The 27,953-nt window shown below is 53.1% G+C and overlaps 2 protein-coding genes across 2 annotated transcripts; one reads left to right on the forward strand and one right to left on the reverse strand.

Moving 5' to 3' along the window:
- Positions 1–255: 255 nt before the first annotated feature.
- Krt7 (keratin 7) lies at positions 256–15,386 on the forward strand. Its single transcript, XM_052749024.1, has 9 exons — positions 256–1,677; positions 3,064–3,275; positions 5,192–5,252; positions 7,405–7,500; positions 7,829–7,993; positions 8,832–8,957; positions 11,218–11,438; positions 14,654–14,688; positions 15,075–15,386. Exons 1-9 carry the CDS (start codon positions 1,369–1,371, stop codon positions 15,230–15,232), a joined length of 1,383 nt encoding a protein of 460 aa, XP_052604984.1. The 5' UTR covers positions 256–1,368; the 3' UTR covers positions 15,233–15,386.
- A 4,188-nt stretch (positions 15,387–19,574) lies between these two features.
- Positions 19,575–27,778, reverse strand: LOC128116349 (keratin, type II cuticular 87). Its single transcript, XM_052747524.1, has 9 exons — positions 27,310–27,778; positions 25,493–25,701; positions 24,511–24,571; positions 23,646–23,741; positions 22,979–23,143; positions 22,606–22,731; positions 21,724–21,944; positions 20,994–21,025; positions 19,575–20,556 (listed from the first exon to the last, which is right to left on the reverse strand). Exons 1-9 carry the CDS (start codon positions 27,691–27,693, stop codon positions 20,363–20,365), a joined length of 1,488 nt encoding a protein of 495 aa, XP_052603484.1. The 5' UTR covers positions 27,694–27,778; the 3' UTR covers positions 19,575–20,362.
- Between the last annotated feature and the right edge of the window lie 175 nt (positions 27,779–27,953).

The raw sequence follows: 27,953 nt of genomic DNA on the forward strand, positions 1-27,953 counted from the left end.
TCCTTAGGCATCTGCCCTGAAGGAGCTGTGGCCTAGGGAGGGCCAGTGTCTTGTCTGGGTCATTGTACCGGCTGTGCCCTGCTAGGATGTCTCAGCCCAGCTAGAGAAAGAGGAGCTCTTGGGGTGGGCAGGACACAGCCTTCAGAGTTGGGGACGGAGTGGGAGGGATGGCAGGGGATGAAGTAGATGTAGAGGGGTACAGAGAGCCGATGAATTGAGGAAGCACTCTGAGGGGTGGGGGGTCTCCTTTGCCAGCTTAGGGCTTTCTAACTGAAATGGCAAAGCAGCAAGAACATTCCAACCCCACCCTCCTCTACCCAGGACTCCCCTGAAGACTCAGTCAGCTCCCTGGGCGGGGCTCGAAGTGGGCTAAAGGCTGACCAAGTGAGTCTGGGAAAATGGGAGTGGGGGAGCATTCAGAGGTCTAAGTGTACAGCGCTGGCTGCTACAGAGTGAGGCCGGGCTGGAGCTGTTGGGTCCCTTCTCAGGTACAACCTAGTGGACCTTTAAATAGGAAAATGGGGCAGGATGGGGAGGAGTGTTTGAATGTGAACAGGAGCTGGGACACACAGATGTGCATAAAAGTGTGTTCAGTTGTGTATCCAGGCCAGCATGCAGACTCCACTCATGTATGCGCACATGAGTGTGTGTCTAGGAGTGTAAACATACAGAAGTGTACATACCGGGCATCCTAGAAACCCAGAAAGTAGTTTGAGTAGGGGGTGAGGAAGGCCCTCCAAACTTGGGTGGAGTGGGGAGGGTGTACCGCCCTTAGGAAAACAGCGGCATGGGGTCAGGTTACTCAAGAACTGAGCATCAGATCTCTCCAGCAGCAGCTGGCCTATGGAGGGAGTGTCCTAGAAAGCCTTGGGCTTCCCGAGCCACTGGGTGAGGGGTTTCAACTTTCTCAACCGGAGCGGAAGTTTGTCCTCTACTTCCTTCTGTAGCACTTGGCTTCCCTGCTGGCCTCAGGAATCTGGGTATTCATTCCCCAGGCCTGTTCCAGGAAGCCTTCCCCTGTCAACTGTAAGGTGGTCTCTTTGAGGTCCAGAGATTTCTGGGCTGCGGGTGTCTAGGGCAACCTGAGATGGTGCTGTCCCAGGATGGCGTTTTGACATTCTGCATACATTTCTGGCGTGGACGAGAGCCTGGGCGGTGGCTGGGGGCGGCGCAAGGGCGGAAGGCGGCCTCAGAGGCCCCTGGCGGCAGAGAAAGGTGGCCGGCGGCCAGCCCCGCCCCGTCCCCACCTGTGTGTGCTCAGCCAGCGGCCCGCACGCACAGAGGGATAAAAGGTCGCAGTCTGTCTGAGGTCAGCGAGTTCCCTGCTTCTCCTCGTCCACCCCGTCCAGCTAGCCGCGTCCAGCCGCTATGTCCATCCACTTCAGCTCTCGCTCCACCACCTTCCCGGGCCGAGGTGCCCAGATGCGCCTGAGCTCGGGCCGCACCGGCAGCTTCGGCAGCAGCAGCCTCTATGGCCTGGGCACCTCTAGGCCGCGCATGGCGGTGCGCTCCGCTTACGGGAGCCCGGTGGGCGCTGGCATCCGAGAGATCACTATCAATCAGAACTTGCTGGCACCGCTGAGGGTCGACATCGACCCCACCATCCAGCAGGTGCGCCAGGAGGAACGTGAGCAGATCAAGACCCTCAACAACAAATTTGCCTCCTTCATCGACAAGGTGAGGCCCATGTGACTCAGCCTCAGTCATGCCCTAGCGGTTCTTACCCGCCACACCTGCGTCGGTCCTGCCCTAGGAGGCCGGCCCTGGTCTCCTTCCTCCGGTGTCTTGGGTGGGCTCTTTAGAAGCAATATCTCTCCTTACACCTTCCTTAAATCTCCAAGCTCCTTTTCTCCTCCAGCAGCTGGCCCAGGGCCCCTCCCTTTCCTTAAGGATCCAAGGATGCCGTCTAAGATCTGCCTAGCTTCTTTGGTCGACTGGTCTGAGGTCTCTGGGGGCTTTGGAGCCACTGTGTTATGGGTGTGAGGCTGGGAACTCTGGAGGTCAAGGCCAGCAATTAATTCTTTGCTGTCTGGGTCCCTTTCCCCTGAGAGGAGGTTGTGGGGATTCAGGAATGAGGTGGAATGATTGTCCTTTTCCAGTTGAGAGAATGATGTATCTGAGGTAGAGGCTGAGAATAAAGGCCTGGGGGAGGGAGGCTTCTGCCCTACCTACTTGCCTGTTCCTCTACCTTCCTTTGCTGGTTGGAGGTGAGGTCATCTCTGTCTGCCTTTGGAGATGGCCCAGTAGGTGATAGGGACTGGGTTGATGGACCATCAACAGGAACCCTTTTGAAGGTACGTTCCCTGACTGTCCATTCCTGCTATTCATGGGCTCCTAGGGATGAAAGAGGCAGAGAAGGGGCCCAGGGAGCTGAGGCCTGTAGTCCTGCCTGGGCCTCTGGCTAGGGCCCACTCCCCTGCCTCAGTGTCTCCCTTCCAATCCTCCTGCCTGTGCTATTTTGCCCTGGAAATCCTCAGCGGAAGTCTGTGTGTCATCCCCCCCACCCCTGTTGCCCTAGACCTGGGTTCTTGCCTTGATGTTGGGCCGGACTGTCCTAACAGAGTTCCTGGTTCTCCAGGTTGCTGGTTTCCAGGCATCTCCTCTTGCCTCCCACCTCAGGCTGAGTGTTCCCATTGGTCCAGGGATGGGTGCCAGTGCTTCTTTTCATTGGTTTGATCCTAACATCCTGCCCTGAGGCCTGGCTGGAGGGAAGGGGAAGGATAGAAGATGCTGAGGAAGAAAGAGAAGTTCCAGCCTGGAAGGAGGGGGTAGTCCAGTCAACCACCTAATACCTTCTCACCTCTAGTTTCAGAGAGGAAAGGGGCTAGAGGGCAGAGGTAGAGAATACCATTGAAACAAAATTGGCTGGAAATCCTGATACACCACCGAACCGAGCCCACCCACTCCACGCCTCACACTTGAAATAGGGTTCTAGAGGGGAGGACTGAGCATGGGGGACCGACTGGTGGGTATGTGGGCTCTGCTGGGTGGCTCCAGACTATTCAACACCTGTGGTGGTATGGTCTGGCCCCTCAGGCGCCTCCTCTTCCAACACCCCTCCAGGTACGCTTCCTGGAGCAGCAGAACAAGATGCTGGAGACCAAGTGGGCCCTGCTGCAGGAACAGAAGTCAGCCAAGAGCAGCCAGCTTCCCCGGATCTTTGAGACCCAGATTGCGGGGCTGCGGCAGCAGCTTGAGGCGCTGCAGCTGGATGGGGGCCGCCTGGAGGCTGAACTGCGAAGCGTGCAGGATGTGGTGGAAGAGTACAAGAATAAGTAACGTCCCTGGGGCCGCCTGGAGGGGCCCAGCCCTGGGACAGGGTGCCTCTCACGCATAAGCGCTCTGCAAGTGTCTCTGGCTCAGGGGTCAGAGTGCCTAGCTGCCCAGCACTAGAACTGCCTGAGCCATGGCCTTTGCTGACACACAGTCCCTGCCTCACCTTCCCCCACCCCCCCAGGGGATGTTGCTGGGGCATTCTGGTCATTTTATCCCCCCTGGCTTAGTCAAGTGAAATAGCACAGTCTACCCTGACAGTCCTGGTTCCTTTTGGGTGCCTGACTAAGCCCCAAGGCCCCAGGCACCATAGAAAGAAGATATCCCATGAATGAGTGCTTCAGAACTTGAAGTACCCCTAGATTATTCTAGAATAGGTTTTTTTTTTTTTTTTTTTTTTCTGTGCAGATGAAGAATTGGAAACCAGATAGTCTATGGGACTTAGTGGAGATTTCATAGCAGGTCACAGGAAACTTGGCCTTGATTTTGGGTCCCTAACTCCCAGATGTGAGAAGGAAGGAAACAGCTGGGAATGATGGTTTTGAATGACAGGGCAGGGCTCAGGGCAGACAGGGAGAGCCGCCAGAGACCGGAAGCCTGGGGCTTGTTGTCAGGCCTTTGAAGGCTCCTGTGGCTCTTTTTTCCCCTCACTGATCAGAAAGCAATGCCTAAGGGCTTGAGCAGGCCCCACCCTGGACCCCTGCCACTGGGCACTGGGGGCAGCCAATGTGCTCTGTGGTTGTGTGACTAAGCGGAGCCAGGCATACCAGCTCTGACTGGAGAAGAACAAACAGGCCCTCTGGGAGTGTCTCCCACCAGCTGCTTCCCTTAGGCAAAAGTCAACAGGTGAATCTCATAGCAGGTGGAACCAGATAGGTGCAGGGCAAGGGGGTTCTGGGTAGCCAGCCAGTTCCTGTTGTTAGGAATTCAGCCGGCCACATCTCCCGTCACAAGCTCCCCTCAGAGCACCTGGCTTCTGTGGAGCCAGGCTGAGCTCTAGGCAGAGGGTGAATGAGAAGCTGGCAGCGGGCCCAGGGAAGGGCAGGGGTGCTCTGAGAGCCCCAGCAGCCCAGCAGCCCAGCACCAAGGCAGGGCATCAGAGAGCCTTGCAGATTTGCAGCTTCTATGGGACTGAGGTGCCATTCTGGATGCATGCATGAGCCCGGGCTCCTGGCTGGCACACTGCTTTCTACCAAAGCTCCTGCCACTCTTGGCAACTCCTGTGTGCTGCTGAGTCCTCATTTCTTCACCCCCAATTTCCCACTTTTTGATTCCCGTATATACACTGGAACAAGCTAATGCACTCTTCCTCATCAGCTTGCAGGCAGAGGTCCTCCCAAAGCCAGGTGCCAGTTCCTTGAGAGGAAGAGGAGTTTGGGGGAAAAGATGCAGGCTATACCACCCAGCTTGGTCACTCTGTCCTGATTCTATAAGCGTTCCCCATTTGAACTTCCTCTTTGTACCTCAGGGGTGGGCCTAGCTAGTAGTCGAGACATGAGCCAGGTAGTCAACTGCCAGGGGTTAAGCCAGGGCTTTGTCCCTTTGCAGTGCAGTGACCCGGACAGGTGACCCCCCTCTGTGTTTTCAGCTCTGACAATTACAGTTCTATGTTGTAGGGAGTGAATTATCCCACAGGAAGTGCATGCCAATGCAGGCCCCATAAAACAGCCGCTAAGCATGGCTATGCTTGCTCGCTCCACCGGTAGGTACAGCTTTTGGCTTCTAGTTCACAGACATTTCCCAAGCCCCTTCCCTCCACACTGAGACACGAAGCCTTGGGATGATCTGCATGAAAGCGAGAGGAGTCAGGGTTTGTAGCTATGCCACCTGCTCTCTCAGGCATGCCACTGAGGCGAGCGTCCTGTGTGACTGTTGGGAGACAAAGCTGGGCAGTCACCATGCCCCTCCCCCATTGCAGGTATGAAGAGGAAATCAATGGGCGCACGGCTGCTGAGAATGAGTTTGTGCTGCTGAAGAAGGTGAGGGGTGGAGGCCCCGGAGGGTTGTCTCACACACAGGGTGAGACCAGCTGGGAACCTTATACCCCAGGGCTGGGTCTGTGGTCAAGGCCTGCCTTGGGCAGAACAGAAGGGAATGATGAGCTTGGGGAAGTCTCAAAGCCACACATGCCCTGTGTTCATGTATGCCTGTATGTGTGTCTCTCTCTCCCTCTCACTCTGTGTGCGTGTGTGCACGTGTGTGTGTGTGTGCGCACATGTGTGTGCCTCTTTCTCCTCCCTCTCTGTGTACCTCTGTGTGTGCCCCCCTCTCTCTCTCCCTCTCCCTCTGTGTGTGTGTGCATGTGTGTGTGCCTCTCTCTTCCCACCTCTCTGTGTGTCTCTGTGTATGTGAGCCTCTCTTTCTCCCTCTTACTCTCTTTGTGTGTGTGTGTGTGGTTTTTTTTTGTGTGTGTGTGCATGCACCTGTGCACATGCATGTCTCTGGGGGAATGAATAGAGTTTTTTTCCAGACCTTTAGGATTAGAACTAAGACCAGAAGATAGAAGTTTGAGAGGAAGGTCTTAGGCTCATATAAGGGAGTGTCTTCTAGAGGTCAGAACATTTTACCCCAGACCCCATGGCTCCTGGGTGGCCTCAGATGTTTGCAGAATGAACAATGAACTGTCTTGAGTCAGGATGAGCTCTCTGTCCCTGAAGATGTGCAAGTGGCCTTTGGGAAGCATAGGCGTGTCTTAGAGGGATCTGTGCTTCCTGCCTTTTAGAATTCTGAGTCCAAACCCTCTCACCAAGGAGCTTTGTATCCCAGACCCTGCTGTAGGCATACAGCCTGGCCACAGAGCGGGCCCTTGAAGACTCACAAGGTCAACCCAGAAAGTGTAGGTAGGAGCGTGCGATGGCTAGTCTTCATCATCAGCTTGGCTGGACTTGGAAATCACTTAGGAATTGGATGTGGTAGGACACACTTTGAGTTCTAGTGCTTGGCGGGCTTGAGGTGTGGACTACACAGTGCATCCCAGGCCAGCCAGGGCTACATAGTAAGAACCTGATTTTTAATTAGTATTATTGTTAATCACTTGTAACATTGGTGAGGCACACTTCTGGGTGTCTCCAGAGTGGGTTAACTGAGGGAGGAAGCTAGGACCCTGGACAGAATAAAAGGGAGGGAGGGAGAGAGACATAGATAGATAGATAGATAGATAGATAGATAGATAGATAGATAGATAGATAGATTATAGATAAATAGATGATATAGGATTGATTATAAATAGATATATTATAAATAGATAGATAGATAGATAGATAGACAGATAGACAGATAGATTATAAATAGATAGATAGATTATAGATAAATAGATGATATATGATAGATTATAAATAGATAGATATATTATAAATAGATTGATAGATAGATAGATTATAAATAGATAGATTATAGTTAGATAGATAGATAGATAGATAGATAGATAGATAGATAGATAGATAGATAGAGCCAGAGTCAAATGAGCATCAGAATTCCCTCCCTCTGCTTCTGGTCAGCCATGATGTGAGCTGCTGTGTCTTTCAGGCTTTCTCTGCTGTGGTGGTCTGAGGCTTCTGAAGCCCAGAGCCCAAACAGACCTTTCCCCCCTTACATTGTTTCTGTTGAAATTTTGGTCACAGTGATGTAAAAGTGCTGACAGAAGCCTGGCTCCCACCTGGGCTGTGACCTGGGTTCTCTAAGTCACCCAGTGATTCCAGAGAAGCAGGCCAGTTGGAGCTGCTCATCTTTAGGAGGGGGAAGGAGGAGCTGAATGATTGATGCTCTGTTCTTACATGGATTGAGAAGTTGAGGCGTTCAATGTGGAAGTGACTTGTTCTAGGTCACACAGCCAGTTGTGGCTGAACCAGGATTGTGTCCACACCATGAAGCCTTTGGGACCTGGTCACATGTTTGGTTTGGGGCTCAGGTTCTCTGGGCTGAAGGTGCTGGGGAGGCAATGGTGGTTGTGGGGATGCATGGAAATGTCACCAATCCAGCATTCAACCTGGAGGGCCAGGGAGGAAGTGTCTGGGGAGGCAGGGGTGTTTTGTCCTGAAAAACTGGGCAGGATTGACTAACTTGCTCTCATCTCTACTGACCGTCCCCTGTCTTGAGGACATGGTGTCACTCTGTCCTGTGTCTCAACCCCAGGACGTGGATGCTGCCTATATGAACAAGGTGGAGTTGGAGGCCAAGGTGGATAGTCTGAATGATGAGATCAGCTTTCTCAAGACCCTTAATGAGACGGTGAGTTCCAGGGTGGGTGGTGTGTCATCTTCTAGCCTTAGGAAGGAGATCTGCTAACCGTCATCTGGCAGGGGGTGGGCCAAGGCTAGGTCCCCTGAGAGGACCTCACAGGAGGAGTCATCATGTGTACCACATTGCCTGTTTTTGCTATCTGCCCAGGGTGGGCAGAACCATTCACATGTGCTGTGTCTGAGTCCCTCACTGCCTGGCTATTCCGCCCACTCCAGGGTCTGCTTTTTCTTTTCCTTGGGTGGGTTCCAGTGTGGCGTGGGAACAGGGATGGATCATGTCCCAGACACGCAACCCAATGTCCTGTCTGGCCCCTCAGGAGTTAGCAGAGCTGCAGTCTCAGATCTCAGACACGTCTGTGGTGCTGTCCATGGACAACAACCGCTCCCTGGACTTGGATGGAATCATTGCTGAGGTTAAGGCCCAGTATGACGAGATGGCTAACCATAGCCGGGCTGAGGCTGAAGCCTGGTACCAGACCAAGGTGAGTGGTCATTGGGGGCATCTTTCCTCCTTCTGCTAGGCTCTGGGTGGCAACTCCCTTTCTCCTCACCTTGTCTCCAGCCTTTGGGACCTGCCAGGCACCAGTGATTAAGGCCGTGGTATGCTCTGGAGTTCAGGACAAAGAAGGTGCCAAGGCTGGTTCCCTGCCTTAGGCTTGAGCCCAGGCTGATGGGGCAGAGACAGAGGAATGAGACGCATATTGATAATAGTTCCATTTCATAATGCTTATCAGACAGGGCACACTTGCACAGGACTAGGCAGTGTCTTAAGTGTTCTGTCACTTTTACATGTTTAAGCCACAGAACAGCCCTTTTTTGTGTGCACCGCTATGATTGCCACTGAGGCCCAGAGAGGCTAAGTGAGTTTTCCAGCTCTGCATAGCTAGTAGGTGAAAGAGCAGGGACTAGATCTTGAAGTCCAGTGTTCCAGGAATGGGAGGCTTAATTGTTCCTATAGAGTCAAAACAGCTGAGAGCAATCTGCTAAAGAAATGGGCGGGACATGGGCCAAACCAGTGTCACCAAAGGAAGCCAGAAGCCAGGTCTGAAGGTGCACAGGGTATGGAGCCCAGCAGCATGCATGGGTGGAAGTACAGGCTTGGACGCATGCTCTCAGATCCTGGCTAGGAGGGGACAGGGACTGCCCTGTAGTTTGACCTTTTGGGGTTGCAGTTGTGGGGGGTTGGGTGGTAGTGGTGGCTGGGAGGGGACTGCCTTTCCTGGGAATGTAGGCTGGGAGGGGCTGTCTGTGGATGGGGAGAAAGTCCAGTGTCTGGCAGTGATGGTCCACCCTGCCATAGTTGTGTTCGTGGCCTTTCAGTTTGAGACCCTCCAGGCCCAGGCCGGGAAGCATGGGGATGACCTCCGCAACACCCGGAATGAGATTGCGGAGATGAACCGTACCATCCAGAGGCTGCAGGCTGAGATTGACACCATGAAGAACCAGGTGGGGACCTGCCCTCCTGCTGCCTCATCCCTGCTTTTTGGGAGTGAGAGGCAGCTAGCCAGGTCAAGGTCAGGGTGAATCTGGGAGGCCTGGGCCCAGGTGGGAGCAGCTCACATCTCAGGCCACTAGTGAGACCTCCAGGATGGAATGCTTTTGGCCAGGACCTGGCTTGGGTTGAAAGTAGGAGTCATGGTTGGGCATGGAGCCCGTGGAAGGGAACTCAGGTCACCTACCAAAGAGGAACCACCCTGACACTGAGCACTGCTTGCCCCCAGCTCTGGGCTCACAGCACATGGATCAGAACCTTACATGTCCCACCCCATCTTCACTCTGGACAACACCCCTTTCTCCTCTTGCTCAGGCCATGCTAGCCTGCTTCCGGAGTCTTGCCTTTACTAAGCATTCATGCTCCAAGGCCTCTCAGTCCACCTGGACTGTGAGTCTCCCAGCTCTGTCTATGGCTTTTGCTTTATCATGCGTGGGATTCGGGACCAGAGTCCCCTTGTGGGGGATGGCTTCTTCAAACACCCAGCCACCGCACCAGCAGCCCGTCTGAAGTTCCTTGAAGCACCTTCTACTGTCTGGAGTGTTCGAAGTTATTGTTTAATTACTGACTATCTTCACCCCACTGAAACTGCATGCTCCTTGAGAGCGGAAGCCATCTGTCTGGCTCATTGGTCTCTAGAGGCAGTGGACTAGCCCTGCCTGGCCCGGGGGACATTAGTGTGAGAGGACGCTGCTGCGTGGTGCCCATGGAGCAGAGAGGCAGAGACTTCAGCTGAGGGAAGAAGGCCCTAGGTTGGAGAGGGGTCCTGGAGAAGGGCAGAGAAGCCCTGGGCTGGAGGGTGGGGGGTGGGACAGCGAGACAGCTCTTGTTAGTGGCTGTGTTAGCCAGCTGTCTACCCATGTGGTAGAATGCCAGAGAGAACCAACTTAGAAGAGAGAGGAGTTATTTTGTCTCAATGTTTTAGTCCCTGGTCATTGAGCATAATCACTTGGAGTGGGTGGCTATGCAGAACACCATGGTGTGTGTGGGCACATGGTAGTGCAAAATTCCTCGTCTTACCTCAGCCAAAATGCAGAGAAGATGGACCAGGGTTCCTCATTCCCCTTCATGGACATATCCCCAGTGGCCTCAGTTCCTTCTACTATCCCTGCCCCCTAATGGTTCTACCTCCTCCTAATAAACGCCCTCAGCTGGGGACCAAAGCATCAACACAGGGGCTTTGAGGCACATTCAAGACCCAAACTGTGACCGTGGGGGAAGTGCCCAAGGCCGGGAAAGCCCTAACGCCAACAGTAAGTGGTAGCGGCTCATGGCAGACACCGGCCCATGGGACTGTGTCACCCTGCTCCAACCACATGATATGGTATTGGATTCAATCTTCTATTTGGACTGCTCACACCTGGTTCCTGTTTTATCTTATTTTTGAAAAAACATCTTTGAATTAAAATGTAATCACATCACTTCCCCCCTTACTTTTCCCCTCTCCAACCTCTCCCATGGTCCCTGCTCACTCTCTCTCCAATGGCTGGTGTCTGTTTTAAAGGTACCCAGTTCTTGTCCTCTGCTAGTATTTGTGACCCAACTGGGATCCCATGCCTTGGTGCTCTGGCTAGGGGTGGGCGGGTGCTAGGGTTTGCAAGTTAAAGTAACATTGATTGAGCATCTGGTGTATGCTAGGTATCATGTCAAGACTTTGTGTGTCTCTTTTAAAAAGACGTTAAAATTTTTAATTAAAAATTTTGACTTAGATGTATTTGTTTTATTTTATGTGTAGGAGTGTTTGGCTTGCATGTGAATCTGTGTATCATGTGCATTCTGGGACTGGCCTTATGAAGAGTTTTGAATTGCCATGTGGGTGCTGGGAATTGAACCTGGGCCCTCTGCAAGAACAACAAGTGCTCTAACCACTAAGCCATCTCTCTAGCCTGACTTTATGTGTCTCATCTCCCCTTACCCTGACAGTCTCCCTATGAAATAGATGCTGTGATTATTACTCTTTTAGGAAGAGGAGACTTTGGCTTGAAGGGGTTAATCCCCTCAAGGCTACACTGCTAGAAAGTGACAGAGCCAGCATCAGACACTAGGCATGGGACCCTCACATCCTTGTGTCTAACCTTCAGGACTCGCTGGTGCTCGGGGCAGTAGGCAGGGCCAGTGAAGCCATCTTAAGCAAGATGGGCAGGTGCAGCATGGGTTGGTAGGAAGATAGTGGCCAGCTGTCCCCTCCATTCATGGTTTCATGACCTTCTACAGCGTGCCAAGTTGGAGGCCAGCATTGCTGAGGCTGAGGAGCGTGGGGAGCTAGCACTCAAGGATGCTCATGCCAAGCAGGAGGAGCTGGAGGCCGCTCTGCAGCAGGCCAAACAGGATATGGCGCGGCAGCTGCGAGAGTACCAGGAGCTCATGAATGTCAAGCTGGCGCTGGACATCGAGATCGCCACCTACCGCAAGCTGCTGGAGGGCGAGGAGAGCCGGTGAGAGATGCAGGCTGGGCAGGAGGTCCTGGGGATCAGTGAGGTCTGGCCTTGTTCTTAACATACCCACATGCATCTCCTAGGTGCCCTCCTTTGCAGGGCCTCGGTAGAAGAGACAGGGTGCACAATGCTCATGACTGCTGCTTAGCTCTGTAGAAAACATCCTTCTAGATGGAAAGGCCATGTGGCAAGTTCCTTCCTAAGTAGGGCCATTAGCAGGGCTTTCTTGGTATGGTGCATGTGTCTAGTGTATGCACACATGTGTGCACAAGTTCCCACATCCAAGGTGATGCTTGGAGGCCAGAGGAGGATGTCAGCGTCCTGCTCTGTGTTTGCCTTATTTTGAGACAGGGTCTCTTATTGAACCTGGAGCTGGTCTGGTGGCTAGACATCCCTAGTGATCATCCCATTTCCCACCTGCTAGGGTTACAGGCATGTGTGAGGCCACACCTGGCTTCGTATGTGGGTTCTGGGGATTCAAATGCTGATCTCCATGCTTGCTCAACAAGTGCTCTCACTCACTGAGCCATGCCCCCAGCTCCTAGCAGGGCTCTCTTACTGATCTTCGGCATGTTTCCAGGGAGGCAGGCCAAGGAGCATTGCCTCCAGGGTCTACAGAGGGACAAGCGGTGGTTCAATTAACTGAGGGACAGGCTAGTGTGCAGCTGAGGCCTGCTGATCGCTGGCCCATGAACAAGTGGCTAGGCTACTTTTCATGGCTAACTGGGCTAACCATGTGGCCCTCAGTGTGCTAGGAGGATCTCCTCTGTCCCCAGAGCTATTTGTATAGCCACCTGCAGTGGCTGGGAAGCTGGCAGGGGCTGGGCTGGCTTCCCGCAGGACAGAGCACCCCCATCTGAGGTTGGTCTTGTTCTTAGTGGCTGCAGGGGCTGATTCCCTGTGAACATACAGAGCTGTGCCCTGGGGAAGGTTAAGTTTTGGAGAGGTGAGAAGCAACCATGTTGGCAAACGCATGGGAGTAGACTTACTTGTTTGTCTTCATTTGTTAGAGCCCAGCATAGAGTCAGATAATATTTAAGCCATGTTTCTGCCCTCAGGGAGGAAGTGCATTCACTGTGGAGACAAACACCTGCAAAGGGAGAGCTCAGAGACCAGGAACATTTGCTTTTTTTTTTTTTTAAACATTTATTTACTTGCACTTAAAAATTATTTTAAAAACATTTATTGTGTGTGTGGGTGTGTATGTAGGTGAGGATGAATGGAGTGGACAGGAAGGTAGGGGTGTGTTGAGGCAGAAAGCCTGTGTGGTAGGAAGAGGGGGGAGAAATGTGCTTGAAAATGTAGGCCAGAGGTAGAAGAAGAGGGTCTGTGTAAGCTAATTAGTATTATTTATTACTATATTTATAAATAATTTATATTTTAATTATTTACCTGCCTGGCTTCCTTGTGAGAAGAGGAACTGAATATCAGAGGCCTCTGGAAGACAGGCTGTTCTACAGGCATGTCACACAGACTGTCACACAGGCTATCCTACAGGCATGTCACACAGGTTGTCACACAGGCTATCCTACAGGCATGTCACACAGGCTGTCACACAGGCTGTCCTACAGGCATGTCACACAGACTGTCACACAGGATGTCACACAGACTGTCACACAGGCATGTCACACAGACTATCACACAGACTGTCACACAGGCATGTCACACAGGATGTCACACAGGCTGTCACACAGACTGTCACACAGGCTGTCCTATAGGCATGTCACACAGGCATGTCACACAGGCTGTCACACAGGATGTCACATAGGCATGTCACACAGGATGTCACATAGGCATATCACACAGGCTGTCACACAGGATGTCACGCAGGCTGTCATGCAGGATGTCACATAGGCTGTCACATAGGCATGTCACATAGGCGTGTCCCATAGGATGTCCCACATGCTGTCACATAGGCATGTTACACAGGATGTCACACAGGCTGTCACATAGGCATGTCACACAGGATGTCACAAGGCTGTCACACAGTCAGTCACATAGGCATGTCACACTGACTGTCACACTGGCAGCTGCATCTGAGAGGCCTCTCTGCATCTTCCTGGATGCATGGGGCCCTGATTCTTCCTGTTTTAAATCCCTTAACCTCCTCAGCTCTTCCTGAGCATATCAGGGACTGTGGCTCTGAAACTTTCATAATTGTTTTGAGTTTGGAGTCTTCGAGATACAATGTTGCAAATATAGTCACTGCATAAAATAAGTCACTGCATACTTATTAGAAAGGAAGAATCAAATCAGTCGCTATAACTTGGACATCAGGTCTGTTCCCAGTGAGTCCTTTAGACAGTGCCCTGGAAATTCTGACATGGAATTGCTGATTGGTGGCACCCTGCCCTTGGCTGCTCCAACTTCTAGTAATCCTTACCATTTGATCCAGCATTCTGGAAACATCCTGAAAACCTGACTCTTTTTTTCTCCTTCAGTTTGAGGCTGCTGAGGCCAGTGGCTCCTCGCTGCCCCTCCCCCATCAGAGTAAGGTGTCTGTGTCGTGTCCTCCCCACCTCCCCCCCCCCAGCAAACTGAACCCTAAGGCCAAGAGCTTGGTGACGATGAGACTGTGAGTCACCAAACAAACACACCCAGCTGTCTTGGATTTGTAATTTCCACTGCAAGACCTGTTTCAGACCCACGGGCGGCTAAAGCCACCCCGCCTTCCCCCACCCTCGCAGTCCTGGCTGGAGCCGAAGTCAATCAGTCAACAATTCATTAGTTATTTCAGCACCTATTAAGTAACTGCTAGCTCCAGACCTCGTGCTAGGGGCTGGAGACAGGAGTCCGCAGGCAGCAGCCCATTCTCTGAGAACTTCTGGTGAGGAAGGGCAGGGCTGCTCACCGATAATAAGCATGGTAACCATTTCCCAAGCCCTAGGTGTTCGAAGCTTGTAGGGAAAATGCATGCAGCAATCTTCACAAAAGAACCTGTCACCTTGGTTCTGGAGGTAGGCCCAGTTTAGAGGTGGGACACGAAGGCTCTGGAACTTTGATGCAGCTCATGTAGTTGGTTGGGAGAGGGGTCTAAGTGGGCCTTCCTGCTCCTCCTCCTCCTCAGTCATTTTGAAACAAGGCTAAAGACAAGCTGGGAACAAGAAGGGTGGGGTGGAGACTCTGCTTGGGGTCTGGAGGCTGGGGCCTGGCAGTGCCTGGAAGCTCTGCCCTGAGGTGAGAGCCGCTTTTATAGACCTGTCCTCTTCTTCCAGGTTGTCTGGAGATGGAATGGGCCCTGTGAACATCTGTAAGTTTTCCACTACCCCCTCAACTGTGTGGACTTAGCTGACTTTCTAGCATGGTAGACTGGCCCAAGGGCCCTGGCTGGTGGAGTTGGGAGCCTCCCTTCCACACACAGTTCTGGCAGGTTCCATGGAACTCATATCCACCCAGCTCAGTGGCCCAGAACAAGGAGGCAGGGGTGGGGGTAGTGGGGAGCCAGGTGAAGGAAGGCTTTGAGCTCCTGTGGAGAAGCCCCTGCCACAGTCAGAAGTTTCTTTTAGGTTGGGGGAGGACTGTTTGAGAGGGGAGGCAGGAGAGGAGAGGGGCAGCTGTGTCAAGAAGGTGTGTTGGGGGAAGGATGGGTTCCCTGGGTAGGGGAGTGCGCACTAATCAGACCTTCTCCTCTTCCAGCTGTAGTGAATTCCACGGGCGGCAGTGGCAGCAGGCTCCTCTTCGGGGGAACCATGGGCAGCAACGCTCTGAGCTTCTCAAGCAGTGGGGGACCCGGGGCGCTCAAGGCCTACAACATCAGGACCACATCGACCACCCGCAGGGGCCCCCACAACTGAGCTCATATCGCCAAGCTTGTGGGCTTGGAGAGTCCCTGTACCCCTTGGCCCACACACACGAGGACCCCTCCTGCATCATGTCCCTGTCCCGAGACCGGAAGATGGCTTGAAACTCCTGCTGGTTTTAATAAAGTTCCTCTCTGGGTGAGCGTCACTGGCTAGCCGGGAATGATGTGCACAGGGAGCAGAGGCTCAGGATTGGGGTTCAGACTGACATGGGTGTGGCTCTAAGGTGCTGAACCCCTGGATCCAGGGTTGCTACCTTGGCCCCTGTCCAGGCCGGGGCTGGTTCCAGTGCCTCTCCCAAGGGCATTCAAGAAGACCACAGGGAAGAGGTGGCAACAAGTGGGTGCTGAAGTCCTTTTCCTACTCGGGGAGGGTCTGCTTGCACCCCATGGCCTCTGCTGCTAGCCTATGGTCTTCTTGCACACACATTCAGCTGTCCCAGGCTCTGGACTTTGATGGCCCAGCAAACTCCAAGACACCCATCCTCAGCTATTCCTGGGACCTAGGACTATGTGTTCTGATACTTACAAGGGGGTCCTTTGCAACTGAGGTTCTCTGGGAGTGACAGAGGGAGATCTGGCATAACAGGGGTCTCGGAGCCTAGGTTGTTGGTAGAGAGCCTGTGCCTAGATCCTTGGATGAAGGAATGGCTGTGTCTAGATACCTAGGGAGGGAGGAGGGGACCTCTGAGCTGGAGCCTCCAAATGTCTGGGTCTCTGCTGTGGAGGTTCACATGTCTATGTATTGAGGGTTTTATCCCAAGACAGAGTGTATGGGAGGGGTACTGGGGAGCTGATTGAAAGTCTCCAAGAGTGGGGTCCACAGGGTAGGGGTGGAAGCAGCATAAGGTGGTTATAATAAAAATCTACAAGTATGCTTCATTGGCTAGCCAGGAGTGGGTGGGCATAGGGAACAGAGGATGGGGACCATCATCAAGGATGTGTTGACTTCTGAAGAGTCTATGTATTTGACCCCATGGGAATGGAATTTTGAACTTGGGCATGGTGTGGAGCAGGGCATGGAAGAAGTGGACCACTGGTGTCTTAGCAGCTCCTAGTGGTGAGGTCCTCATCCAGGGTGTTGGTAGGGTAGAGTCTGTCCCTCAATGCCTTTGTGATTCTGTGTGTTTGGGTTTGGGGCTACCAGCTCATCTCCTGCTCCTTGAACATTATGCTGTGCAGAGTGGGTAGGTATCCAGAGACAACCCTCCTCCCTCCCTGGTTCACAGCCCTGAAACAGGAAACCTGGGCAGTGGAGCCAAGTGGGAGGAGTGGTTATCGGAGCACACCGTCCATGAGTGGGGCTTTATTGGGAGGGCAGAGCTCAAGCACAGGAAACAGAGGGGGCCTAGGCAGTGGAAGTTGGCCCCTGGGAAGCTGGAATACAGTCTGTTGCCACACACAGCTAAAATTGGATGAAAGGGGTAGGGTGCACAAGAGTCCCGGGGCCAGTTTGTCACACAGAAGCCCAAAGTGCCCAAGCCCCCAGGGCATCCTCCCTCAGAACTGGGCCTTTATCAAGAAGGGTAAGGAAACCATTGAGATAGAGTCTCCATCATCTGCACTGCTCTCAACATGCATATCTTCCAAACTCCTATGGAATAACCCACTGAGCTCTCAACACTCAGTGGCTTTTCTAGTCCCAAGTTCCAAAGACCTTCCACAGTCCTCCACAAAACAGCATGGTCAGGTCTGTCACAGCAATGCCCCACTGTCCTGGTACCAACTTCTGTCCGAGTCAGGGTCACTACTGCTGTGATGAAACACCATGGCCAAAGCAACTTGGGGAGCAAAGGGTTTATTTGGCTCACGCTTCCACATCATAGTTCATCATTGAAGGAAGTCAGGACAGGAACTCAAACGGCAGGAACCTGGAGGCAGGAGCTGATGCAGAGGCCATGGAGGATGCTGCTTACTGACTTGCTCCCCATGACTTGCTCAGCCTGCTTTCTTATAGAACCCAGGGCCACCAGACCTGGGTTGGCCCCATCCACAATGTGTTAGGCTCCTGCCCACCAATCACTAATCAAGAAAATGCCCATGGGCTTGCCTACAGCACAACCTTATGAGGCATTTTCTCAGTTGAGGCTCCCTCCTTTTACATGACTTTATCTTGTGTCAAGTGGACATAAAACTAGCCAGCACACCCTGTCTCAAAAGACAATGTAAAGAGTATACAAGGAAGACACTTGTCATTGACCTCTGTGCATATATACATGCCACATACACACACACACACTATGTGTATGTACACACATGCACACACATGTACACACACAAACATGCACACACATATACTACACATACATATGCATGTGCACACACACATATTTTTTTTTCTAATAAAAAGTCTATAAATGAACTTGGGTGGCACCTGTTGCCTTGCTCAGGGAATACAGCTCTTGTTGGAAGAAGGCTACCTGAGCCCCAGAGTCCTGTGGTCCTGAGAGTTGATGCTGCATCTTTGCTGCACACAAACATGGAAACAAACTTACTCATGTCCTCCAGGCTCTGACCTTTTCACTAGTCAGTGTGTGGTCTCACAGTTCGGGGTCGAAGATTATCTAGCTCAGGTTTGTTTAGCCTGTATCCTTGCTGAGATCAAGTTATTTTCTCCAGCATGGACTCACTTCAGCATCCCAGGTGCACAGGATGTGGCAGAGCGGGAAAGGCTACCCTGCCATCTCAAGCCCTGCTGGGGCCCAAAACACAGAGGCTACTTCTTGTCAAAGACATCACCGAGACCCGGCAGTCCAGCAGCCCCATTGCCATCGTCTGACATTTTGGCCTCTGAAATTCGGTCTCCTTGTAGATGAATGATGTGTCTTAAATGATGTAGTGATCACAGCTGTGGTCAAGGTCCAGAGAATCGGAATGAAGGAGGGGAAGGCTTACAGGAGTCTGTCTGGGGTTCGCCTGGTAAACCTCAAACGAGCAGTCTGCATTCTCCAGCTGGTTCACAATCCTTTGGGCTTGAATCAGCAGAGTTAAATCAGCAGAGTGACTCAGGTCTTACCTTCTATCAGTGAAAGAGCTGAGAGATGGGCATGGAGGAGAGTAGGGCAGCAGAGGGGCTGGTGGACAGACACCTGCCCCATGAGAGTGACAGCCGGTGTGTTCTAGTGCAGAGATGGAGTCTAAGGGGGCTGAGTGTCGATGATTCTTACTTTCTCAGCTTCTTAAGATCACTCGATACATCACAGGCCTGGCATGCCCTGAGCTCCATCCTGGGGCCTAGTGAAGGCTCAGAGCAGGAGACACATTCTGCCCTCAAGAAATTTCTACATTAACCTTTTGATAAGGACTGAAGCCATGGAGACAGAACCAGGTATCTTCAGGGTTCTAGATGCTGTGACGCAGAGGTGGTGGCCACTAGAGAAGATCACTGAGTACAGGTACAGGTGATAGATGAGGGGCACAGGACTGGCCGTGTGTCTGCTTTGGATAGCAGCGAGGTGGTCCTGGAGCCTCAGGAGGGCAGACCTGTCTCCTTGTGTACTGGAGGTCTGGGGAACCTGCACTGGGAGGGAAGTTGTTCAGGAAGGAGGAGCAGGTGGGGGAAGAAGCACATGCCTGTGCTGGGAGTGATCTGAGCCCAGTGGTAGGAGTGTGGCAGTGAATTTGGGAAGGGACTTTGGCTGCTAAGCATGTGAAGGGTGGGGCTAAAAGACCAGTGTGCTGGCTAGTTTTGTGTCAACTTGGCAGGAGCTAGAATCATCAGAGAGGAGGGACCCTATGTCAGAAAATGCCTCCGTAAGAGGCTGAGCTGTAGGCAAGCCTGTAGGGTATTTTCTTAATTAGTGATTGATGGGGGAGGACCTAGCCCACCATGGTCCTGGGTTCAGTAAAACAAACTAGGCTGAGCAAGCCAGGAGGAGCAAGCCAATAAACATCATTCCTCCATGGCCTCTGCATCAGCTTCCGCCTCCAGGTTCCTGCCCTGTTAGAGTTCCTTTCCTGATGTCCTTCAGTGATGGAGAATGATTTGGAAGTGTAGGCTGAATAAACCCTTTCCTCCCCAAGTTGACTTGGTCATGGTGTTTCATCACAGCAACAGTAACCTTAACTAAGACAGCAGGATGACTTATTTTGGGGGAGGATGCTATGGGGGGAACTGTGCTCCAGCCTGGCAGGGACAGAGGAGGACAAGTGGATCCGGCTGTGGGAATGGACTGGAAGAGGAGGAGTCACAGGGGTGAGTGGAGACGGTTACCCTGTGACATATGATACTGGTTTTCCAAATGCTGGTTACCAGTGTGGGGCTGGCCTAGGGTTGGTTGGCTGGTGGAGGCAAAGAAACAGGGAGCGGCGACCCTGGCACAAAACATCAGGCACCCTTGCATCGCAGCAGCATTTATTGAAACACAGATGGGGTCAACCCAGAAGGCAAGGCACCCACAGACAGAACCGGAAAGTGGCCTCATAGTCCCCATCCCATCAGCTCTCCAGTGGGCAGTTCCCTTCTGCACAGGCAAGGAAGGCCTGGAGCAAGTATGGAGTCTTTGAAACGTGTAAAGGTATCTTGAATAACAAGACCTGTTCAAAGCTCCCAGCCAGGGGCTGTAGGTAGCATAACTCCCCAGAGAGTAGACTTGTTTTCTGGGAGGCCACCCAAAGAGTCTGGCTGGAGCAGGTTGCCCCAAGAAAGGCAGTCAGTCAGGGAGGTGAGCAAACACAACCAATGATAGGCAGGTGCTTGCTGCCTCTGAGGCCGTGTACCTGGGGCCAGAAGTGGGAGCTGCTTGGTGAGGGTTCCCTCTGGTTCTTGGTTTTGGGGGGAATCACTGGGTGGTTAGGATTGTGCCCTTGACCCATGAAGGCTAAGCTTATTATCTAGCCACCCTTGGTGACTGGTAGTGTCCCAGAGGACTTGGTGAAGGACACAAATCAATTATAGGTGTTTGAAGACAGGTTGGAATTAAGGGAAGGCTTGGGAATAAGCTTCTAAAGTGAAGCCAGAGGAGAACCGAGAAACAACTCCCTAAAGAAGAAGGTGAAGGAGAGCGACCCTGAGCTCTTTTCTCCTACAGGAACATCTGGAATATTCTGGAAGCAAGCGCACATTTTCCATTCACACATCACTCCATTCAGGGGCAGAGAGGTGGCTCAGTTGGAGGTCCTGTTTCTAAGCAAAGCGCACTGAGCGGCTGCTCCCACAGCTGAAGCTGGTGGGGTGTGGCTGGCAAGGAGAGCAGGAGTCAGGGGCCATCACTGTGAGGCTGCCCCCAGTGGCAGAGGGGCCAGAGGCAATCTGGCGCCCTGGGGTTGTGCCATATGTGAGGCCCCCACTTGTGACTCCACCACGGGAGCTGCTGACACCTGTGGGAAGAGGAACAGGGAGGGATAAGGGGCTTGCTCAAGTGTCACCCACCTACCACAGGTCCCTGAGGGCTTCACATGCAGGGCCTGCCCCCTCCTCAAGGGATCAGTGGTCAACATGACAGGTTTTGTTCTTTCAACCTCACAGCACATCTGAGAGGTGTGATGATTCCTGGACTCATTTTCCTGGACTGCAGTTTCTAGTGGCCACCAGTAAGGGGCGCTCAACTTTTTTGACCCCCTCTCACTCTCCCAACTCAGCACTCCTCACTCCCCCACCTGCCACCCCCTGCCCAGTAGTCCTTAGGGAGGAGCCTGAAGAAGAGGAAAGACTATGAGAGTTGGGAAACATTGGAGGTTGGGTGGGGTAGGCCCATGGTGCAGCTTTGCCCATCCCCCAACCATTTTTCTAGGGGCCATTTCTTGCAGATACTTACAGACATTCACAGAGCCCACACCCTCGCACAGCCTAAAAGGGAGAAAAAGCACCATTAGTTTTAAGCAGGAGCTGGATTCCTTGAGACAGTTGCTTGGGGACAGACAAGGTCAGCTTTTGTTCTAGGTTAGATCTATCTCCTGAGAGGCAGGAAGGGCTCCCCAAATCTTCATGGAATATTCATTTTCTTTCTTTAAAGTGTCCCCCATCCCCAGAGACCAGCCCCCACCCCCGCTTTGTTTAGAGCATTAGTGAGTGGAATTGTGACTTCCACACACTGCCTGCCATCAGGGTGTCTGAGCCTGCTGAATGCCAATAGTGCTCACAATAAGGATGAGGCAGAGCCTCATGTATTCAGGGTACATCATCCTTATCGTACATGAGCCCACCTTCAAGGGAAACTGCGAATGGGCTTTAGAAGCCCAGGACTGAGTGTTGGGTCCCAGCTCTGCAGTTTAGTAACTTTGTAGCCATGGGAAAGGTGCTAAACATTGAGCCAACCCATCTCTGTTTTGGGATAGGATGGAGGATTATAAATGGGTGCTTGACACAGAGCACAGGATATATGATAGGTAACCATTATTACTGAAGCCTGGCCTGGAGTAGGGTGGTAAGAGCTGTGTCACCAGGGTCTCTGCCCCTTCCATGCAAGGACTGACAGGCCTTAGAGAGCTTGTTTGTTGGACAGTTTGGCCCTCAGATGAATCCCCACATGGTCCTTCTCAGCTCACCTGTGCTCCTCGCCCTCCAGCAGGCGCCTGTAGGTGGCGATCTCGATATCCAGCCCCAGCTTGGAGTTCATCACCTCCTGGTACTCTTTGAGCAGGCAGGCCATGTCCTGTTTGGCCTTCTGCAGGGCAGCCTCCAGCTCAGCTAGCTTGCAGCGGGCATCGGTGAGGGCAGCCTCTCCCTGCTGCTCAGACTGGGTCACTGCCGCCTCCAGCTTGGTGTTCTGGGATGCAGGGAAGGTTATTAAAGTTCTCTGTTCTATGTTCAAGGGCCAAGCAAGGTCCAGCATTCACTACTGAAAGTTCCTGTTCTCTGGGGATGTGGGTTCTATGACATCAGTTCTGGCCATTAGCCCAGTGTTGCAGACTCACGCTTCTTTTGGAAAAGTTACGCGGTGTCACCCCGAGAGCCCTGCATGCCCTTGTTGCCTGTCCCTGTTGGGTCTTGTCAGTTCTGCTGTTTTGTGTTTTTCAATTGGCCACACTCTTGTGCCTTGGACTAGCCTGTTGCTCATCATTACCAGCCTCTGTTTGCCTGAATGTGTGACTGCTGATCTCGAACGATGGGCTGGAGGAGTTAAACTGCTCACCCAAAGCCCGCGACTTGTGGGTGCCAGGACTGGTTTTAGAATCCATTTCCCTATACCTTACAACGAGTGGCACTCTCTCCCTCATTCTGGCCTCGGGACCATGAAAGTCCTTGCGTCTCCACCCTGGGTATCGTCACCATTCAGCAGGAATGAAAGCATGTTTTCAGGAGGCTTCCAGCTTGGTGTTGCCTTATAGTCCTACTCACTGGCAAGGAGCCTAACTCACATCTGCCTGCTGCTAGCTGATGCCACTCCCTCCTCATGCTGGGCGTGGAGTGGGGGTTGGGCTTTTTACCTGGCACTTGGCGTTCTCAATCTCAGCTGTCAGCCTCTGGATGATGCGGTTCAGCTCATTCATCTCCTCTCTGGTGCGACGCAGGGTCTCCCCGTGACGGATCACTGTGGCCTTCATCTCCTCACACTGGGGATGGGGGAAACAGAGATGCCCATGAGGCACAGGATGCAACATCTACCCAGTGAGCACACCACCGCTGAGTGTGCAAGGTGTGCAAGATGCACAGCAGCACAGTGCTCAGCCGGGGCTGCCTCCTCCACCTGAGAGCTGTCTGCAATCTTCTTGCGACTCTTGGGGTGCATGAAACCTTTTCTGATAGATCCTGGAGTCCTTCCCACTGTCATGTCTAAGGACAGGTGTTGTGACCACTCACCTTGGTGCGGTACCAGGACTCAGCCTCTGCCCGGCTGCGGGTGGCAATGTCATCATACTGAGCCTTGATCTCAGCCACGATGCAGTCCATGTTCAGGTCCCGGCTGTTGTCCATCTTGACGATGACGGAGGTGTCTGAGATGTGGGCGTGGAGGATTCGGATCTCCTGCAGGAGAGGGAGGGAAGCTCTTTTTAGTTCATATCCCTGCTCTTGGCAGCCTACTTTCTCCCAGTCTCTGTCTGCTCCCCTGCTTCCCGAATGATGTCAGTCTGGTGGCCACTGTCATGTCCCAGTGTCCCCGTCCCCCCCCCCCCCACCCCTGCCTGCTGCACCCTGGAACTATCCCTCAGTGCTCTTCATACCATACTGAAGGTCCAAGAGGAGGAGACAGAGTTGACGTCTGTGAACTCTGCTCGGTGCTTTGGCCCCAAGACCTCAGTTTACCACTTGTGATCACTGTGGTTACAGTAACCAGGGAGTCTAGCTTGTGTGGGGTGTGAGATGAGATGGCAAGCTACCATCTTCACTTGGGAATAAGAAATATGCCTCCGATTTCTACAATATTCTGTACCCTGCCTCCACTGGGGAGCTTAGAGACCACCGTGGTGCCAAGTCCATCCCAAAGTGTTCCAGGCTCCTCCTGCCCCGCTTCCCTGGGTCCCCTCACCTCCTCATAGAGTCGCCGTAGGAAGTCAATCTCCTGGGTCAGTGCTTCTGCATTGGCCTCCAGGTCCGACTTACGGAGGTAGGCACAGTCCACATCCTAAGGGGCGAAGGCAAACCGAGAATCTCACAGGGTGCTCACTAGATTGCCGTTTTCCCCCCTCTCCAGTTATTGGGCTGAGTCGCTCTGGGGAGGCCCAGGGCCATGGTGTGAGCAATACCTTTCATGCCATTGGTGAGGAGTGGGAATGGAAAGGGAGGGGGATCTGAGGGTCCCAGGCACAGCCTTGTTGCCACGGGAATGGGTCCTCTAAATCCACAGCGGTATCATCCCCAGAACCTGGGGTCTAGTGTGGAAGTGTGGAATGGGTCATTTCTAATTGAGCCCTGCAGCTGTGTCCTGGGTCTTATAGAAGAACCAGGCCTATGCTGGAGCTGAGGACCCAGGGCAGCCCAGCCTGACCCTCTGCACCTGGGCCTCAGGTGCTCACAGAAGTGCCCTCATCCCAGTGGTGAGGAGGTGAGTCCACAAGGCAGGCTCACGTTTATGAAGCAAGCAACACCAGGCATCTTTACCACCGTGTGTTTCCACTGTGGCTGTCTAAGGGTGCCTTGGCAACTGGTGCTCTCTCCTTTACCACTGTGTATCAGGTGCCCACTCTGTTAACAGGCCCAGGGCCAAGGGAGACTAGATGCCTAGGCAAATGAGCACGAAATAGCAGTCCCCAAGCGAGGCTGGCGTGGGGCTCTGAGGCCCAGGGCTATGCAGGGGTTGGTCCTGGTGAGTCTGGGGGCGGTGGCCTCCAGTGTCCAGTGAACGGTGTTCCATGTCAGCTCTGACCGAAGGGTGACTATTCTGAATCACTCACCTTCTTCAGGGCCACAAATTCATTCTCAGCAGTGGCCCTGAGAGCCACTTCCTCTTCATACCTGGGGACAGAGGATACAAGGCTCAGATTTGAGAAGGGGGAAAAAAGAGAGTAAAGCCCAGATGAATATATCCCAGGATCTGGATCTCTGGAGGAGACCACGACAGTCCCTTGGGCTCCTAGATTGTCCTGACTGATGTGGCCTCCTCTCTGTGCCTGGGCTGTGGCTCTCTGAGTTTAAGAAGTCTGCCTGACTCTGGAACCACCCTTTGCTCGGCGTCCATCCAGGGCCTACCCCAGTACCTAGAACACCAGCAGGTGCTCCATGAGCCTTTGTGAATTAAGAGAATAAATAAATAAAAATGAGTATCTTAGAGTTTGCAGTCTTTATTTAAAACAGCTTTTTGGGATTTTATTTATTTTTCTTTCATGTGTATGGGAGTTTCGCCTGCATGTATATCTGTGCACTATGTAAATGGAGTGCCCATGGAGGCCAGAAGAGAGTGCTGGACCCCCTGGGATTAGAGTCATAGATGGTTGTGAGCTGCCATGTGGGTGCTGGGATTTGAACCCTGGTCTTGTGAAAGAGCAGCTTTAATACTGAGCTGTGTTAGTCTTAGCCTCCTCTGTAATCTTTAAATTCCCAGTCTAGAACAGAGTGTGCTTTAAAGCAGTGGTTCTCAACCTGTGGGTTGTGACCCCCTGAGGTGGCATATCAGATATCTACATTATAATTCATAACAATAGCAAAATTACAGCTATGAAGTAGCAATGAAAATAATTTTATGGTTGGGGGGTCACCACAACATGAGGAACTGTATTAAAGGGGTGCAGCGTTAGGAAGGTTGAGACCCACCGCTCCAGAGGCATGTGCCACTGTCTTCTCTGTTTAGGAGGATCCCTTTAAAGTCCAATCTAAATCCATTGGTCTTTGACCTAATTTCATTTTGTCTCTGCAAACCGTCATCCCCACAGCACTCACCTCTTCTTGTAGCCCTCCATGGCCTCCTGCACGTGGTTGAGCTCAGCAGCCAGCCTCCCGCTGTCCGCCTCCACACACTCAGCCTCCCTCCTCAGGGTCTCGATGTAGCCCTCGAACAGCGGCTCCACGTTGCTCTCACAGCACTTACGATTCTGGTAGAACTGCCACTTGGTCTCCAGCAGCTTGTTCTGCTGCTCCAGGAAGCGCACCTGCCATGGGAGGGGAGTTTATTGGAGGGAGCCGACCTGCCTTGCCCTCCTGAGGGCATGGGAAGAGCCAGGCAAAACTCATTGAGGAGGTGTGCAATGGTTGGGCAAATGAGTGCCTGTCCAGGTGGGTCCAGATGGTGGAGCACGTAGCTGTCCTGGGTAACTGAGTGACTGTAGGTGAGGTAGAGGCAATCAGGAAGGTGTCCCGGAGGAAAGAACACAGAGCAGTGAAGGGAGAGAGAAAGGGGAGAGAGAAGAGGGAACCTTTCACTAAGAGCTTCCTCAGTCGGGTTGTGGCTTACGTGATGTCTTTGGTGGCCAGGGAGCTTGGTGAGCAACTGAGAATAGACAAGGTTGGGGGGGGGGTGTTCTGGGTGGAGGGATGTCAGAGAGGCAGGGGTGATGTTCTGGGGCTCTTGCCACAAAGGAGGCCTGCAGTTCCAAGTGAGCCTGAACTCACAGGTCCTTGGAGAGCATGTGGATGATGTAGACTGGAGAAGGTTTTGGAAAAAGATGTCACCGCTTACTGTCAGTCATATAGACAGCAGTGCCGATGTGGCCAAGACCTACCGTGCTGGTTGAGAGGAATGGCAGTGAGCTAGACTAGCCCTGGGTCTCTAGGTTGCCAGTCCCTGAGACTGAGCAGGAGAGGAGTGGACTGTCACCTGCAGGCCTGGTCCACCTCTTACCACCAGGTCTGGAGCCCTGTGTACCTACTTCCAAGAGTATATATAGCTGAGCAGCCTTGGGCTGGAGCTTCCAGAAATGGGGACTAGGGTTCTCAGTACTGCGTGGAATTGTTTTGGTGGTCTTCGCTGATAGGATCTCACGGTTGTCTCAGCTCTACCTTCCTTTTATGGCCATGGCCAGCTCATACACTGCCAGGATGGGAGGCTCTGAGTTGGAGAGAGGAGGCCACTGAACCATGTCACCCAGCGAGCCAGAGGAGGAAGTAGGTGTTGGTCAGAGGCCACAGATTCTGGGCTCCAGGATTCTTCTGCTTGACTCTGTGGCCACTTTCCCAGGGTGTAGCCTGGCTGGAGGAAACAGTGACTGTGGGCTTTGGGCCCTCTAACTCAGGGACCTGTGGAGCAGACAGTCTGTGCCTGGGTCTAATCTGACTGTGGCTGGACAACGCTGTGACAGCCATCTTCCTCTCCTGGGTACAGAGGGCTATGCCGGAGGCATCCCTCTTTAACTGCCCTCTGTACTGAGGCTGCAACGCTCTGCACTCCGGAGACGCTGCGCTGATTTTTCTACACGAGTGTGTGCGGGTATTTGCATTTGGGGCACACTAAAAGAGAGATCTCACAGTGTTGGAAAAGGAGCCTCGCTAGGCATGTGTCAAATGATCGCACAAAGCATGACATCCTAGCTGAGACTACCCCACAGGGCTATCTCCATTAAAAGTGGGAGAAAAGGCCAAGTTAGAAGCGGGAGAGGTTAGCACCCAGCAAGCTTTCTCCACTTCAAGCGTTGGAACAGTCTGGAAGAGGCGTGACTTTTCTCGTCAGTGAAAGTTACCTAGAAGCTCCCGTTCTCCCTGCGCTTCTAAATTGATCTACTTGTTCCTTAGGCTCCAGGAAGGGGCTGCTCCAGGACACCCACCTTGTCGATGAAGGCGGCAAACTTGCTGTTGAGACACTTGATCTGTTCCTTCTCCTCATGCTTCACACACTGAGCATTGGGGTCGATCTCCAGGTTGAGGGGTGTGAGCAGGCTCTCATTGACAGAGACTGTGGTGATGCAGGGGGGTGTGGGCCCGCAGACCCCTCCAGAGCGGTATCCGAAGCTGCGTCCACAGGAGCCGGAGCGGAAGGTCCCGCAGACACTGCGGCTGCCGAAGCCCCCAGAGAGTCCTCGGTAGCAGGAGATGCCGCGGTAGGGAGCTGCGGAGATGCAGCATTTGCCAGGCCGGGGCCCGCAGGCTGAGGCGCAGCTGAAAGCGCGGACCCCGCAGGAGGCGCCGAGGCGGGAAGAGAAGCAGGACATGGTGTGTAGGCGATTCAGGGCCGATCTGGACCCCAAGGCCCGCCAGGAGCCTTATATCGCGCAGGAAGGAGCGCGCCCGCCGCCCCGGCGTTTATGAGCTTGCTGGTTGGAATCAAAGCAGCCAGGACTGCCTTGCTGCCCCCATAAAACGGCGTTCTTCTCCCGCCCGCCTGGACTTTATGGTGCCACGAAGCGCCTGGTCAGCTCGGGGGCCTGGCACTCTGGGCATCGGGCGGGACCCTCCCGCCCTGCTGCTGGGA

The sequence above is a fragment of the Peromyscus californicus genome, unplaced genomic scaffold (genome assembly GCF_007827085.1).
Source record: "Peromyscus californicus insignis strain IS unplaced genomic scaffold, ASM782708v3 Scaffold_20__1_contigs__length_68692818, whole genome shotgun sequence".
In the NCBI taxonomy this organism is placed as follows: domain Eukaryota; kingdom Metazoa; phylum Chordata; class Mammalia; order Rodentia; family Cricetidae; genus Peromyscus; species Peromyscus californicus.

Excerpts from the sequence above, each read along its gene's own strand:
- Krt7 (XM_052749024.1), top strand. The coding sequence starts at position 1,369 with ATGTCCATCCACTTCAGCTCTCGCTCCACCACCTTCCCGGGCCGAGGT. Across the intron at positions 1,678-3,063 it reads TTGCCTCCTTCATCGACAAG|GTACGCTTCCTGGAGCAGCA; the intron begins GTGAGGCCCATG and ends ACACCCCTCCAG. Across the intron at positions 11,439-14,653 it reads CTGGAGGGCGAGGAGAGCCG|GTTGTCTGGAGATGGAATGG; the intron begins GTGAGAGATGCA and ends CTCTTCTTCCAG.
- LOC128116349 (XM_052747524.1), bottom strand. The coding sequence starts at position 27,693 with ATGTCCTGCTTCTCTTCCCGCCTCGGCGCCTCCTGCGGGGTCCGCGCT. Across the intron at positions 21,945-22,605 it reads TTGAGAACGCCAAGTGCCAG|AACACCAAGCTGGAGGCGGC; the intron begins GTAAAAAGCCCA and ends CCTGCATCCCAG. Across the intron at positions 21,026-21,723 it reads CTGGAGGGCGAGGAGCACAG|GCTGTGCGAGGGTGTGGGCT; the intron begins GTGAGCTGAGAA and ends TCTCCCTTTTAG.